General features: G+C 36.6%; 1 protein-coding gene across 10 annotated transcripts in view; it reads right to left on the reverse strand.

Moving 5' to 3' along the window:
* Positions 1-308: 308 nt before the first annotated feature.
* BRD1 (bromodomain containing 1) overlaps positions 309-16,096 on the reverse strand; it is a 69,217-nt gene continuing 53,429 nt past the window's right edge. For 6 of the 10 annotated variants that reach the window (XM_061372900.1, XM_061372899.1, XM_061372903.1 and 3 more), the window contains 5 exons: positions 10,389-10,524; positions 8,954-9,081; positions 6,464-6,573; positions 3,991-4,145; positions 309-1,250 (listed from right to left, as the gene is read on the reverse strand). In XM_061372900.1, the coding sequence (XP_061228884.1) occupies positions 1,067-1,250; positions 3,991-4,145; positions 6,464-6,573; positions 8,954-9,081; positions 10,389-10,524 (713 nt within the window). In that variant the 3' untranslated portion in view covers positions 309-1,066. Of the gene's footprint in view, positions 1,251-3,990; positions 4,146-6,463; positions 6,574-8,953; positions 9,082-10,388; positions 10,525-15,670; positions 15,875-16,096 lie in introns of those variants that run through there. The other 4 variants (XR_009728389.1, XM_061372906.1, XM_061372902.1 and 1 more) reach the window with 3 other exon arrangements.

Consider the following 16,096-nt stretch of genomic DNA (forward strand, 5'->3'; position numbering starts at 1 on the left):
AATCCCCTCATTGGAAACAGAAGATTACAATTTACCAAGAAAACCGAATTACACACAAACCATCGAGTTTTTATACAATTTCCAATACATTTTTCTCCCAAACCAAGTTGTCTTCTCATGTGCCTGTATAAAAATGCGTATCAATATATTTGTCAATTTTATTTTTCATTATAAAGCAAATTAATACATTTTCTACAATAAATAAAACACAGGGAGGCACAAATATCAACAAAATTAAACCAATGGGAGATAAATGGGATATGGTTTTGAAAGAAATAATGTGCTTGCAGGCTTTAAGCCAGGTTTAAAACAAAAACAATCAAGTTATTTTGGGCAACAATGGAGTGTTTTTGGTGATTTGCAAGTGATGTACATAGTATATTTTTTGATGCCTTTCTCACAAAGTACCCTCCAAAATAATGCAACTTCCTTTCTTAAAATACATATTTGTAATTGTAAATTTACATCAATCTTAAATATGTGGTACTTTGTGCAAAGAGCAATGATTTACACAAACATTCAGAAGTCTTTTTCAGAAGCTACAGACCAAGGAAGAAATGATACAAAGCAGCACCATATTGTATATGATTTAGGCAAACATATATTTGATGCCATTTTGATATTAGGCTTGAAGACTCACTAAACACCTTCAGCTGGAAGATGGTGCTTAGGTAACTTAACCTCAGAAAGAAAGAAAGAAAAGTAAAAAGCACAGAAACAAAAACCAGCTCCCTCCCCAGTAAAATTAAAAAAGGAATTAAAGAGCTACTTCTAAAATCAGAATAAGTTAAGTGTTGAATATACATTTATGTACAATTATGAACACTATGAACAAGACATTTTAATAGGTTTAGTGGAAAATCCTCCAAACTACAACATGGTAAAATCATTAATCAATATGGCAATGGTGATTTAGGAGATTTATTCGACTACTTCAAGTTTGCAGAACTCAGCCACTGAACCAACAATTAAGGGGTTGTAACTTCAATACATTCTTTTAGACAAAGAGGTTCATTAGTAGAGTTCAAGTCTGTGTGGTATGTTTCACGCCTTGGTAGAATCTCTGTTAGTCAATATCACTGAAGTCACTGACTGGTTCTCCATGGACTCGACTCAGGTGATTCATAGCACGATCAAAAGCAATTCTTACTGCCTTTCGTATGCTTGAGTTACGTCCTTCCATCATTTTTAACTTGTCTATGGTCTCATCTATTCCAAGGGGAACCATTTTGGATTTGGGAAGCCACTGCCTGTAACAAAGTGTAAAATAATTATGTTAAATATGGAGTGAAAGAAAAAAGTTTGTTCAGAAATGTCAGGGCTGCTATATTGCTTTTTTCGTATAACAGATCGGCTTTCACCATCTTCAATAAAGTTATAAAATTCCTTTAAAGACAGTACTTACTTGCCTTAAGTATTTTAAGAACACGAGATATTAAGCCTCTTCCATAAAACAACTAATACACTGCAATTCAATGATAGTTAATGATTGCTGTTAAGTGTGAACTGAAAAAAAAAATACCATGAAATACTGATGCAGTGTAAGTACAGGCAGAAGGATGTAACAATGAACAAAGCACAAGACTAACCTGACACAGTATTATGTTCATTCTGTCACTTTCATTATTACCAGGAATTTGCAGATGATTAATTTTTGTCTTTTTGCCTTAAGACATCTCAATTTGGATTTATGATGAAAGCTAAACTGTTACGGAAGTTCTGCTTAGTATGCTTTTACCCTGCATCATGAAATCCTACTAACTTTTAATTTAATTCAGAGTACTTTCCTGTTTTAAGCTCTGTAAGTGCCACTAATTACTGGGCATAGAGAACTGATAATGAAAAAAAATCTCTGCACTCCATCCTTCTAGTTAAAGGAAAAGCTTTCTACATGTTTAATCAAGAAGTATGAAGTAAATTTACTTCCATTTCCATAAATGTTTATTTTAACCCTATTTTCTTAAGTTACAGGTAAGGTAACTTAAGAAAAACAAAAATTAGGTAAACTAGTGAGTATCTATTAGAAATATGTTATTGTAGCCTGCAATTGCAGCCTTGTAAATGGCATAAACCGTGTTTCTGTTCAAAAAACTTCAGTTTGGGAGCCCATTTGAAGCCAAACTAACCGCAAATGAGACAGTAAAGGCTGATATAAAACATTTTATTCAAAGAGGTTGCTTATATTTTACCCAATAAAACTGTCTCTTGAAATACTATTTTTTAGTAAAGCACTCTAAACTACAACCCTATTGTACTGAGCACACACACACTGAAACCAAAATAACGTAAAGAGTCAGTACAAGGACACAGACAGAACAGTACATAACAGTAACATCAGCACGGTAAGCAGCAGTCTAATTGTAAGTTTTGCTACAGATCAGAGGGAAGTTTCAAAGAAGGTATTTTTAACAGAAAGCTTGGCAAATCCTTCAGATGCATGTCTCAAAGAAACAAATATGACTATTTGAAAAGGTAATCCATAGGTGATAGAAGCTGGTATCATGGACTGAAGATGACCCTGTAAGTGAATGAAAATCATACATGTGGGTTCAGGAGTAGGAGAGACAAAACACGAGTTCAGAGTGATGAGTGCCAAAATGGTCAAAATAATGAGAATAAAAGAACCATTACCAAAAAAAGTAGTGGGAGGGGAGGAGGTGAAAGGGGCTGGAAGAGTATTTAGCCTTTCCTGTCCATCTATGCTGAGTATCCATTAGAGACAGCTCTGCATAGTATTTGCAAGATTTAGAACCACCTACATATGGCAATGAATCAGACAGGTTTAAGGTGCAGAGGACTCCCAAGATCAAGTAGCAAACACAGCAACCATTAAGAAAGTGGCTAAGGGAGAGCATGCATTACACTTGTGATACCAGGAAGAGAATAATGAGAAACAGAATACTAAATATGTTTAAATTTGGATGATCTCCATGAACAAAGGCAGAAGAATGAAGAATTTCGTAGAATCCTGCACAACTGAACAAGAAAGATCATTAAAAAGTACTAATTAATAAAAAAAAAAAAGAACAAGCCAAAGAATACTGATTATGCTAAAGGCCCTATGGGGACAGAAAAGCAAACCTCAGACAAGAAATTATTTAGGTGTTGGCGTACTGGGGACAGTCGGGGAAGCAGCAGCATTACTAGACATTTCATCAGCTAAAGAGAGGAAGATGGTATTTGAAGTTGTAAACAAATTCAAGAATAAAACAGATATAAAAAGATTTAAAGCTAGCTTGATCTGTGTGGAAACAAAGATTGAAGAGAGATTAAGAACACAGGAATGAAATATATAATTTGATGAAGGGAAGAGAGTTGATGAAAAGCTTCCGTATCTGGAGGGGGAAAAACCTAAATCAACAAACCCAAACAAACACACACTCAAAAACGGAAACAGCAGCAACAAAAAAAAGACAGCACATGTGAAACAGTGTTTTATTGTCTAAATTATCCCTTCAGGCTTCACACAGCATATTCCTGATACTGAAAGAAACTGAAGAAGGAAAGGTCTCAAGAAAAAGATTTAAAAGGGTCAAGAACTTCAAATGAGAGTGTTAATAAAGGACTTTACAAGGACTTTAGAGGTTAAGAATTTTGAGAAAATGCACTTGAGCAGACTGGGGGGGGGGAGAAGTGGTGTCATTTGGGAAGCAATGATGAAGGCTGATACAGATTTTTACCTTTAAAAAACCTGTTTAGCCAAAGAAGCAATTTTATTGGGTCGGTAAGTTAAAACAGCTTGTGTATCAAACCAAAAGAGTATTTAACTACTTATATTATTTTCTTCCAAACTGACCATAAAAAGGAATCTTTCATTAACAATATACCTTGGTCAAAGAACAGACTCAAATATGAAATTTTTACTTTACAGTTGATACTTCTGTAGGAAAGATATCCATGGAACAATAATGTCTCAATTCTTTAAGGATAAAGGTACACGCTTTTAAAATTTTAAGTCACTACATCAAACAATACATTTCAATAACATACCAACTTCTTTTATTGTCAAAAAATAGCACTAAAAACAGTTTCTCATCAGATTTGGTCTGCATTTGTTCTCCAATTTTCAGTACATCCAGAGGTGGCACTGGTATAGTAACACCGTTGTGATGGCCAGCAACACGAGGCATCTTAGGATCAATAATCTATGAAAGAGAATAAATGACAGTTCCTGATTTTTTAAACTACATCATTTAAGGACATATTACAAATAGTCAAGGGGAAAATAATCATAAACTGAGCAGCTACTGCATATAAATTGGCTTTGTTGTACACACGTAACTTTCTGACATACACTGAACAGGTATATTGGAGGCACAGCAGTAGATTTAACTGAAAAACCTGCCTCTACCACAAATTTGGGGATTTGAATTTCAGACACCTTAAAGAAACAAGCTTACAAGTTAAGAAACAAGCTTACAAGAAACAAGCTTACAAGTTAAAGAAACAAGCTTACAAGAAACAAGCTTACAAGTTAAAGAAACAAGTTAAGGTATAAATATTTGTTTCTGCAAAGTACAAACCCCATACTCAAAAATGGAGCAAAACACCCTTAAAAAGGGACCTGCACCCCCCCCCCCCAAAGATATCTGAAGTCATTTCCAAATATCTTGCATATCCAATTTAATGACTCAATTTTTAGCAAAACATGGAGTTACAGTTACAAATTCTTTTTAAAGAAAGGTTAGAGGAGGGTGGAAGATGCCGCTAACATTGAACTAATAATCACGCTAATGGAAAAACTCCTTTGTAGGCAGATCACAGCATAATCAAGTGCTCAGCTTCCACCAAAGAGGAGCCATGTTACTCCACATTTGTTCCACCCACCTCCTACTCTCCAAACTTCCTTTTTTTTTTTCTGTCATCCAAACTGGCACCCATCTTAAACCATGGTAAACTGATTATGGGAATTAAATCAACAGAAAGTAACACTGTGGAGAGTTTGTAGAGAACAGAACTTTCTTCTCTTGACTGAGGTTTAATTCCCTGATCAACTCATCACACACAAGAGAAACACCAGTGCTGACACAAAGGAGTACTCAGAAAAGGGGACCTTCAGTCATGATCAACTAAAATCTAATACTAAAGTGCTAACACCATTCAAAACACAGCCAAATCATTAAATTTTCAGCATGACCCAAGAGTGTTAGTCACAAACTGAGAGCACTGAAGTGCTCTAAATCTCACCCCACAGGTTTTAACCTGACTCTGTACAACTACATTTCCTGATGTTCCCAGCATTTCCTGATGTTCCCAGCACACACATATTAAAAGTCGTAACTGTCCAGTCTATTAGAGAAATCAAGCCAGTGTATGCACTATTTCTGTAACTCCAAACACCTGAAGCTAAACACTTTACCAACATTTCTCCGCAAGCTTTAATGTAAATAGAACTCTCTATTTCTCCTAAAATAACCCAGGCACAATAGCTTTCAGTTTCCAGCATGACATTCACAACTGGACACAATCGTTCAATTTATTCTGAAGATAGCAAGCTTTCTGTTTCTTTAATGAACTGCAGAATCAGAGTATTTCTATACTCATTTTGCAACAGAAAATATCTTATGGCTCCAATACCAACAAGATGTCTGTCAAATGATTATTCAGTAGATACTTTAAAACAGTAATATATACTGCAGAAACAAAGACTACCAAGACACATGTGCCGGTTTTGGCTGGAGTTAATTTTCTTCATAGTGGCTGGTATGGGTCTCTTGTTTTGGATCTGTGCTGTAAACAGTGTTGATAACACAGGGATGTTTTTGTTGCTGCTGAGCAGTGCCTACACAAAGCCAAGGCCTCTTCTGCTCCTCACACCAGCCCCCCCACGAGCAGGCTGGGGGTGCACAAGGAGCTGGGAAGGGACACAGCCAGGACAGATGACCCCAACTGACCAAAAGGATATCCCACGTCATATCATGTCATGCTCAGCATATAAAGCAGGGGGAACAATGAAGGACAGGACACTGGGAGTGATGGTGTCTGTCTTTCCAAGTAACCCTTATGTGTGATGGAGCCCTGCTGTCTTAGAGATGGCTGAACATCTGCCTGCCATGCGAACTGGTGAATGAACGCCTTGTTTTGCTTTGCTTGCACACATGGCTTTTGCTTCACCTGTTAAACTGTCTTTGTCTCAACACAGGAGTTTCCTCACTTCTACCCTTCCAGTTCTCTCCACCATCCCACTAAGGGGAGGGGTTAATAAGCACCTGTGTGGGCCTTAGCTGTTGACCGGGGTTAAACCACAACAAGCATTACACATCTCAGATGAAGGGTAGGGAAGTAATTATTGACTCAACATCTCATATTGCAGTAACTTTACAAATAATGCAGTTAAGACAGCAGAATAATCCACCTTTATTCAACCTGAATGGGAATTTATCAACTGGCTTAAGTTCACACATCAGTGTTTCCAGACCAGAAACAGTATCACTAGCATACTGATGAGAAGCAGCATACTTACCAGAGCTGGGTAAGAGGGATATCCACTGCATTTGGCCCATACTACTTTGAGAGGCTCAAGAACAGATGTTGCAGCATCACTTGAAATCCACATACTGCTATGCCCAACTTCTAAGAACAAATAATAATTAAATATAATATTAAAATGTTAAAGAATGAAATCTCTGACCAATCTTCTGCACTTGTCATCAATATCTCATGATCATTAGAATCCAAATATGAAAACCACTTTCCATGCACACATAAAATAGCGATAAAAAGTAGATACATTCAAAATAGCTCTTTAAATGATACTAATACTTTAATCTAAGCCTAAAGAACTGATTTTTCAGACACCTCTGGAAACAGCGTATCTTAAACCACCTTAATTTTCAAAAAGCCAGTGTTTGCCACCTTCTAATATTCCTTTCCCTTTGAAAAAAGCTCAAAAGAAAACAAAGTTGTGGTACTTCAAACAACCAGGGTCTTTTGAAACTACGACAATCCTGTCAAAGCCATGATGGTACCTGAAGATTCGAGTTGCGTGGTGTGTTTCCAAAGTGTTAGATACCATAATAGGACTAGCACCTGGTAACTTACAATGCCTGTCCGGTATACCTTTCTACTCTTACGCAGAAATTCCATTCTGCATTTTAATTTTTATTCATTTATTTATATTTAATTGGCCTGTCTCTTTGCCCAGCCCTTTCCTGCAGCAAAGTCAGAAAGACAAACAGGGTGGCAAGGAATCAGCTGCTGGTTTCTTCCTTCTCAGGAGGCAACAGAGAACTGAGTTTATATTACTTCTTGCTTCTACCAGAATCCGCCATTTTCTTCTCTGTTGTCACCACTGGACTGAAGCATGAGAGAGTTTTAAAGACTTTCAGTCAACCAGAACTGCAATTGGCCCCTACACACATAGTGATATGGTCAAGAGATTGGGTGGAAGACAGCAAGTTATCCCATCAAGATGTAATTGGAAAAAGTAGGAAGAAGACACTGGAAGTTCACAGGCTGTAAAGATGAGGTGGCACTTCTTGTACAGGGAAAAGTGGTACTGAGATACAGTTCAAAGGTGGCAGTCTCAGGTTTTTTTAGCAGTAAGGCAATACTTGATAGGAGTAACTCTCTACTTGCCAAAATATGATTTCTTCCTCAATTCTTCCGCACCTGCTCCCATTTAAAATGGGCAGTGCTTATTTACAATGAAACGGGCATGCAGATATTAAGTTCTGCCTCAACATCACAAAAAAAAAAAAAAGTACAGGAAAAAAAGTGGTTTCAGACCTTTTAAGAACAGAAATAGCAAGGAAAAGGTGCTTCAGGTGATTACAAAAAAACAGAAAGGTCATTCTCCACAATGTATTATAGGGCAATTCTCAGGCATAGGCTAAATCAATTCAATTTATTTTTGATCTATAATCATGTGTTGGTTTTGCCTGGGATAGAGTTAATTTTCTTCACAGTAGCTAGTATGGGCCTGTGCTGTTAAACATCATCTGCTCCTCCTTATAGGTGGCTACAGAATGTACCTGAGAACAGAATTAAGAGGGATCAAGAATTCTGAAAACAATAAGTATAGGAATTCTAAGTGGAAAGTGCTAAATGTAAGAATACCCAGAACAGAAAGTGGAAAAGGTAAAGCCCTATGTAAGAGATTACCATACAGATAATAAAGATCCTAAACGTGAGAGTAATGAAGCAGTAGCTGAAAACAATTAGCTGCAAGAAAAACAAAACTGATCATTTGGGGTCGAAAGAACAAAGGCAAATAAACAGTCAGACAAAACCACCAGAAACACACAGAAGAGTCCCTGAACAAGGAACACCCAGCATGAGGGGTGAAGAGCTGTAAGGTCAGAAACTAAAGACAGGCCTGCTACATGCTACACGCTTACAAGGCTGACGCCTAACTTCAGTGTGGGAGCATTGCATTACAGGAAGACAGCTCTACTTACGGAAGAGATGACCTACTTAAATCCTATCATGCAATTAAAATACTGAAACAGGTGGAAAACTTATCAACAGAATGTAGTTATTTCCTACAATGTGGCAACTTACTATCCTCTACATTGCTAGAAATTTACACTTCTTTCCAATTTCAAATTTTTCCTTAATCAAAGCAGACTATGTCTTACCTGTCTGCCAACATGTTTATGCAGAACAGTATCTGAAGACTAAATTCTACACCAAACATTCCAATGAAGAAAATTATTGAGAGAACCACAAACAGTACTTTAAGTAAAATTTTGCTTGTATTACTAAAGGAGCTTGATCACTTTAAATGCCACTTATTAATAATAATAAAAATAATAAAGGATCAGGTACTATTTTCTCTTCAAAATCTTTGAGTCAAAAGCAGAAACCAGTAATTTCTGCAATGCTATCAACACCACTTTCAGAATGCTCGATGTTATTTCACCAGCAAAAATCAGAATGTTAGAATCTGTCAAATAAATGGACAGATTTATTATTATACAATATCACAAAGAATACAGTTACTTATAGTTACCAGCTGCAATTCTTGCTGCTTTGGCATAGTTTCCATTTTCAATGCATGATATTAATTCACTTCGGTCTTCCAGTGTATGCCTTCGTGTAAGTGCAGGTTTACCTTTACCACACTTCGGTAGGCTGAAACTACAAAAGTATAAATATTAAAACCATTACTTTGTAATTAACATGGTTCACTATAACTCAAGACTTCAAAGGAGCATTTAAAATTCATCAGTACACAGTAAAATCAGAGCAGCAAGCTCTAACAAATTTTATGTAAAAAAAACAACATAAAACTACAATCCCAGATATATTCATGAACAGAATTGCCTGGTTAACAGCAAAAGACAGTATGAAACTGCACCTCAGCTGCTGTACAGATTATATATGCACAAGTAAGATAAGCTGTTTTGTCTCCAGTGTTAAGAGTAGATACTGGCCAATTGAGAACATACTCCCTTTGCTCAGAGGAAACAGTTCTACTATATAGGAAACATGACTATTTTCTATTTAATTTTTCACTACAAATTCATGTCTTTCAATTGCAGAGTATCTATACATAAAACAGGAAATGTTACCTGCGCACTTGAGTTTTCTCTAAGACAGCACAGAGTCTGAACAGAAATCAAATCTACGAGATCAAATCCTCAATATACCACGTTTATAAGAGATACAATATTAAATTGTCTTTGTTTCTGAAAGCCTGTTTAACATGAGTGAGCTAACACCCTTAAACAGTTCAATACCAATCTTCAACACATGAATAAAATCTTCCTTTTCCCCCCTGCCTAACAGATTGACCCTGTATTCCTGTTATATCTCATCCTCACAGCCTAGGACTAGAGATCATTGCTACCTTTCATGCACAGATAAGCATGCTTTTGGAAGATATGGATATCATAATTTCATCAAATTTCATCAATGGTGGCAGAGATGACCATTTTGACAGTTCTGTCTTTAGCAACAGACTTCACAGAGAGGGTCAATAGTTGGTATACAGCTACTATCATTACTGCAGTAAACAGCCAGTATTCCAAACCAGAGACTGATAAACTGCAGTTCCACAGCTACTGAATTTACATTCCCTGTGTACAAGGCTCTGCTCTGCAAACTGCTTCTCCCCTCCCCTCATTGAAATAAACACATCTATTTTCAGTGATTGGGATTAGGAAAGTAAAACAAGACACTATATGCACAAATGTGTATGCATCTATACAGAGCAAGAGAAGCAAAGTCAAGTATAAAACTTAACTGCCTAAATCTGCAATAAGGGGAGTTCAACAGAAGAGTCCCAGCAAACCTGAAAGGTGTCTCTGATTTGACACACAACTGAGAAAATCGACATGTACTCCTTTTTTCTAAAATTTCTGCCATCCTCCAATGTGGGTCACAAGCAATACAGAAAACTGGCATTTTCAGTCTCAAACTGTATTTCAGATTTGCAGTTTTACCTTGTGTTACACAAAAGACTGTTACTAGATGAAATACTAGATTCTGATGCACAGCGACGACGAGGTTCAACTTTTCTTCCAGGAGTATCATCTAATGCTCTCTCTTTACTTCCATCTCCAAAACCATTTGACAGACCTACAGTGTAACACAAAAATAAACTGCATCAAACTTGAAACCACACCATTTTCATTAAAACTTTTTTGTATTCACACATTGCATCATTATTGTTCTGTACTTCAAGAATTTCAATGTGAAGAAGTAACACAAGCATTCACCAAACATTTCATTTCAGAACACAGTATCATAAATAGGAGGTTCCTGTAATCCAGATTTTAAAGCCAGGATGAAAATAGGTAACATTAAAAAAGTGAAGATCATAATATGTGAAATGCCAAATTGAATCAGTGTCTGTATGTCATGTTTCCAACTACTGAGACAGGCTGCAGAAGCTGAGTAGAAAAAAAAAACTCAAAACCCAAGGGAGAAAAAAAAAAAGTTATAAACCAGTCAGATTTACCAAGTTAAGACAAGACTCCTTTGAATACAATGCTACAACCATACGTCAAGTAATACTGAAAATCCATTTCAAACACTGGAAGTAAAGAGTGGTAGCATTCCCTCCTGATGCTATCTACTTCTTCCTGTAAATCCTTCCAGTTTTGCAAATTCAAACTGACATTATGTCTTTTTTCTGTGATTAACAGCCAATAATATGTACATTACTATTTTTTACTATCCTTCCTCTGGCACAAGCTTAAGTACATCCAAGGCTACTGTATTTTAGTTTCATAGTTGTAATGAAAACGCAAAAATAAGGCTTTTATAATTACAAGATTTCATTGGGCTGCCACCAATCCTGCTCTGAGTTTGCTAATTCACAAACAGTACAGTTCTTAAGCCATTTGCGTATCTGGTTAAAGAGACATATTAAGAGGTTTAAGATCACATTCTGAAGACTGTCCTAAGGAGGAGGGGAGGAGGGGAAGAGATGTGGACATCAGAACTGAAAAAAAAAAAAAGAAAGAATCCAACACAGACTTGAGAGTATTAACGGAAATTAGCTGAGATAAAGGCAACGGCAGTAGCCTGCAATCAGCTACTGCAAGCTGTAGATTGCAAAGAGAACAAAATTTTAAGATGAATTCTCAGCACATTTGTTTCCTTACAACATATAAAAGTTTTTACTTAAGGCTATGACCAGCAGCACGCTTCTAATACTGGAAGAAAGAGCAATCCATCCCATATATCCTATTATCAGAGTCTTAAAGGTCATCATGATTATTGTTCATTCAGACACAGTCAAGTAAGCATATGTAACTTCATGTGTCTTTCTGTAGGGCATTATACTATATGGCAGAACTCCCTTTATTAAGTTCTAATTCTTCCAGTCTGTTTGCTAGGAAGACCTCTGCAAAGAACATTAACAACTAAGGAACTTGAGCTTAGCAAGTTCCTTTGTATGACCTAGTCATATCTCAGGGCATTTCCATACAGTGATTCAAGGGATTTCCCACTAACGCCTAGGAGATCTTCCATTTGGATTATGAACACAGTATTAGATTTTTAAGAGAAAAGGGAGAACCTATACAACAGTCTGAAAGATTTACAGAGAAGCATTCTCTTTTACTGTCATTTAGCTGACACTGAAAATATATATTTACGTGTCTATTTTCTAACTCCTGCATTTGCTTTTAATTTCCTATTCAAGAAAGAAAATGATAAAGCTAGCGTTGTCTTGAGCGTTCAAACCTCAAACTACATGGTATTGATTAATCTTGTTCTCATTCTCAGCAAGTCAGTACAAATAGCTGTAGATTGAGGAGTTCAGTCCTAGACTATGCTGAAGGACCTGTCAGAAGAGATTTTGCTTTATGAGAAAGCTTAAATTTGCCTACAAACTATCACAGTACACCTCGTAACGCATCTGAAATGAAAAGCTGAAAAAACATTCTGCTAATACAAAAAGAAATCTGGGTCTCTGCAAAAAAGTATTTCTTACTCTCAGATATCCTGTCAGACATATTTTTCAAGTGAGGTGTAGAAACTGCTCTGTTTTCAGCCTGCCAGAAGCCAGAGATACGTTACTCAAGTTTCCATTCAGGCCCTTAGATAATATAAATCAGCTATCAGCAGAAACAACTTAGATCAGAGATTAAGTTTTAAAGACAGATCAAACAGTTACTGATACCAGAACAAGAACACAGTGCACATTCCCAAAGGACTGCGGAAGCAGAAAGAAATACCTGTTCATTCTTGTAAGATGATGTATAAAAAGCCATAGGTATGCCAAATATGACATAGCTACGTCTCTATGTACACTGTTCTGTATGTATATCCAGAGGAAAATAAATAAATAAAAAAAATTAAGGACTAGCTTCACATTTTCATTGCTTCCATCAGTTTGACTGTGCTGCTGCTGAAATGGACATTCTGGCAATCTCAAACCCCTGCAATGGTTGCTTCTTGTCCTCACCATGTCAGTACCAAGAAATATGTATTCATGGTAATGGACCAGTTTTCAGCAATGCACTGGGAAAAGCAACCATGTGGTGCTTTGACTGCTGATGTTGAGGAACAAGTTATGCAACAGAAACATGCAACTATAGCAATGGAGACACTACTCTCCAGTGGTAGTCCAGTCTTATATTAAACATAACTTATGAGTGTAATTATTTCACTAATGTAGGATTTTAACATTACAGTAAGCAGTTTTTTCAGTCTGTAGAATGGTTACTAACAGTGGTGTCCTGGTTTTGGCTGGGATAGTTAATTTTCCTTCCAGTAGCTACTGCAGTGCCATGTTTTGGATTTAGTATAGGAATAATGTTGATTTCACACCAATGTTTTAGTTGTTACTAAGTAGTGCTTACCCTAAATTAAGACTTTTGAACCTCTCATGCTCTGCCAGTAAGGAGGAGCACAAGAAGCAGGAGGGAAAGGAGACAGGACATCTGACTCAAAGTAGTTAAAGGGGCATCCCATACCACAGCACATCATGCCCAGTGTATAAACTGCTGAGAGTTAGCTGGGAGCCACGGATAGCTGCTTGGAGACAGGCTGGGCATCAGTCAATGGGTGGTAGACAATTGTACTGTGCATCACTTGTCTTTCTTGGGTTTTATTCCTCTCTCCTTTCACACAGTTATTGTTATATTTTACCTAATTTCAACTATTAAAACTGTTCTTACCTCAACCCACAGGTTTTACCTTTTTCTGATTCTCCTCCATATCCCACAGGGGGAGAAAAGGGAGCCAGTGGCTGCATGGCACTTAAGTTGTCAGCTGGAGTTAAACCATGATAAATGGGGCTAAAAATTCCCAACTTTTTTGACAAATAAGGATTATTAAAACGAAAAAGTATTTAGAGCTGATCAGACACATTTCTCTCTTGCTTGTGGAAGCATGAAAAACAAAAAACATGCAGTCTTATCAGCAGGAGTAATTTTTGTCAACAGCAAACCCTGAACATGAGCTTATGCAATCCACGTGACTCAAGTTTATACAGTTCACTTTTCAGAAATTATAAGCAACAGGCACTATTTTAAGGAAGAAGGATCTCAATGCTTATTTTAAGCAAAACACACTCATATCTACTCACAGATGCAGCAGCTCCCAAGCAAACACACAATGAAATATAAATGCTTTATGTTATCACCAGTGTGCAAAAGAAGAAAACCCCCAATATACTACATTTATATGCTAGAACTGGAAATTTGTTTTTTGTTTTTTTTTTTTTAGATCATTAAAAACCTCTTCCCATGAATCATGGAACACCAAATCTCCTGTAGCTAATAGAATAAATGAGATCAAAGAAGATCCACATTTGCTTTACAGAATTTGCATTTTATTGTCTCAACAGTTATTAAGGTCAAACAAAGAAAATCTGTACTAGAACCAACTCATCCTGGTTTTGCACACTAGTAGCCTGGGTAAGCTTGCAACAAACCTCTACGAGCCATATCCATTTTCCAAAAGCTCATGATTTTTAGATCTAATGAGCTTTCATTGCAATTGTGAGAGAAACTTTATTAGGCCAAGTACTGAATTTCTTACACATACCCAACACCCTTAATTGAGAACAACTTCCCTCAAAAAACAACCGCAAACATCAAACTTTTTCATTATTTCAAACTGCAAGGTCTGCTATCAATCTTCAATGCAGGGTTACTGCCATTTCCGATCTTCGGCTCTAGAATGCAATTTACATAGGAAGTTTCCTGCCATATTAATCATGGAACATAACACACATATCCATTTTAAAAATAAAGAAACACTAACAAATCACTGTAAACTTAGGAAAAAAAGTACACCAAAGATGATCAGCTTGATGCCTTTTCACAGGTTTCTCACTGCCCTGAAAATGGTATTTATTGGGGAAAGTTGCAACTTTTTCTCAACAGAAACAGTTTGTTCTTAAACTGCAGTTAGAACTTCCACTGACTACCTACCAAGCCAGTTAGAATCTTGTTGCCTACAACAAATTAAAGGAAACAGGAAAAGAAAGAAAGACAGCAGAAGTTTGGGAGAAAAACAACAAAACTGAGGAACAAAACTCAGGACACTCCAAGGAGCAGTGTGCCCCATGAAAACATAAAATGCTGCCCCAGAACACAGAATTGTGTGCTGCAGACTGTAACTGCATCTTGCAGTTCTACTGAAACAAAAATAAAGCAGAACTGTGTAAAATTATTCTAAAGCAATTAAAACTATTATGTGTAGCTTGATGTAAAACTAAGTATATCCAGATGTCAAATGAAGTGCTATATTAAAACCACAGCTGAAGAGCTGAGAAGTAATGAAAACCCCTAAATAATTTCAACTACTAGGAAAGTGGGAGCATTCAAATACGACTGTACACAGTGCACCAGCACTCATATAACACTGTTTAGGTTCATTTTCCCAAGCAACGACTAATCAAGTCTGACTTTTGCACTTACCCAGCACCAGTGACATTAATCTTCATTAATATATATATATGTATATATAAAAAATAAAATTTATTAAACTACATAAATGCATAAAAATAGGTGAAACATTTTTTGTACGCTTTACTTCTCCAAGGAAGATTAAACTGCTTTTTGGGGAAGGGAAGAGGATGTATATCTAACGTTCTTGACTAATTTGCTCTCACAGAGCAAGTTCTGGGAGTAAGAACACTGGGACTGGTAAAAATCTGCGACCAATTTGTCACATACACTACAATATGTATAACTTCGTAACTTACGGAAATGGGACAATATATTGAATGAAGAGCATAGTTTCATATATGTCAAAGACTTCCTCCAACAGTGTTCATATTTTTTTGTTTTGTTTTAAGGATGGCTGGTGTCTCCAACATGATCCAAAATAATTACTTCAAATGTAATTGTCTTTCTGCGCTCCAAAATGATCATTTAATTGAACTCCACTCCATGTTGAGGATAACAGAAAATAATTAGGATCCAAAGAGATAAATACCCAGCATGATATTAGTTAATATGAGAACCTGGAAGACAGTGAAAAAGCCATTAAGTCTCTCTGAAAGGAAACAGAGATTTCAAATCAATAAGCCATCCTTACAGCAGTGTCCAGAGACAGTAAGAATGACACAAGTGTCCCATGTATTCTAACACTAGTACTCAGGAAAAGGTTCAAAAGGGGCAAAAGCTGATTAAAGGTTTCACTTTGATTCAGCCCTCTTTCTTGAAAAGGAAAATAAATGCAAGTC

This window comes from Neopsephotus bourkii, unplaced genomic scaffold (genome assembly GCF_033783945.1).
Source record: "Neopsephotus bourkii isolate Nb327-2 ecotype Australia unplaced genomic scaffold, CSIRO-AGI_Nbou_v1 NB_1624, whole genome shotgun sequence".
Taxonomy (NCBI): Eukaryota; Metazoa; Chordata; class Aves; order Psittaciformes; family Psittacidae; genus Neopsephotus; species Neopsephotus bourkii.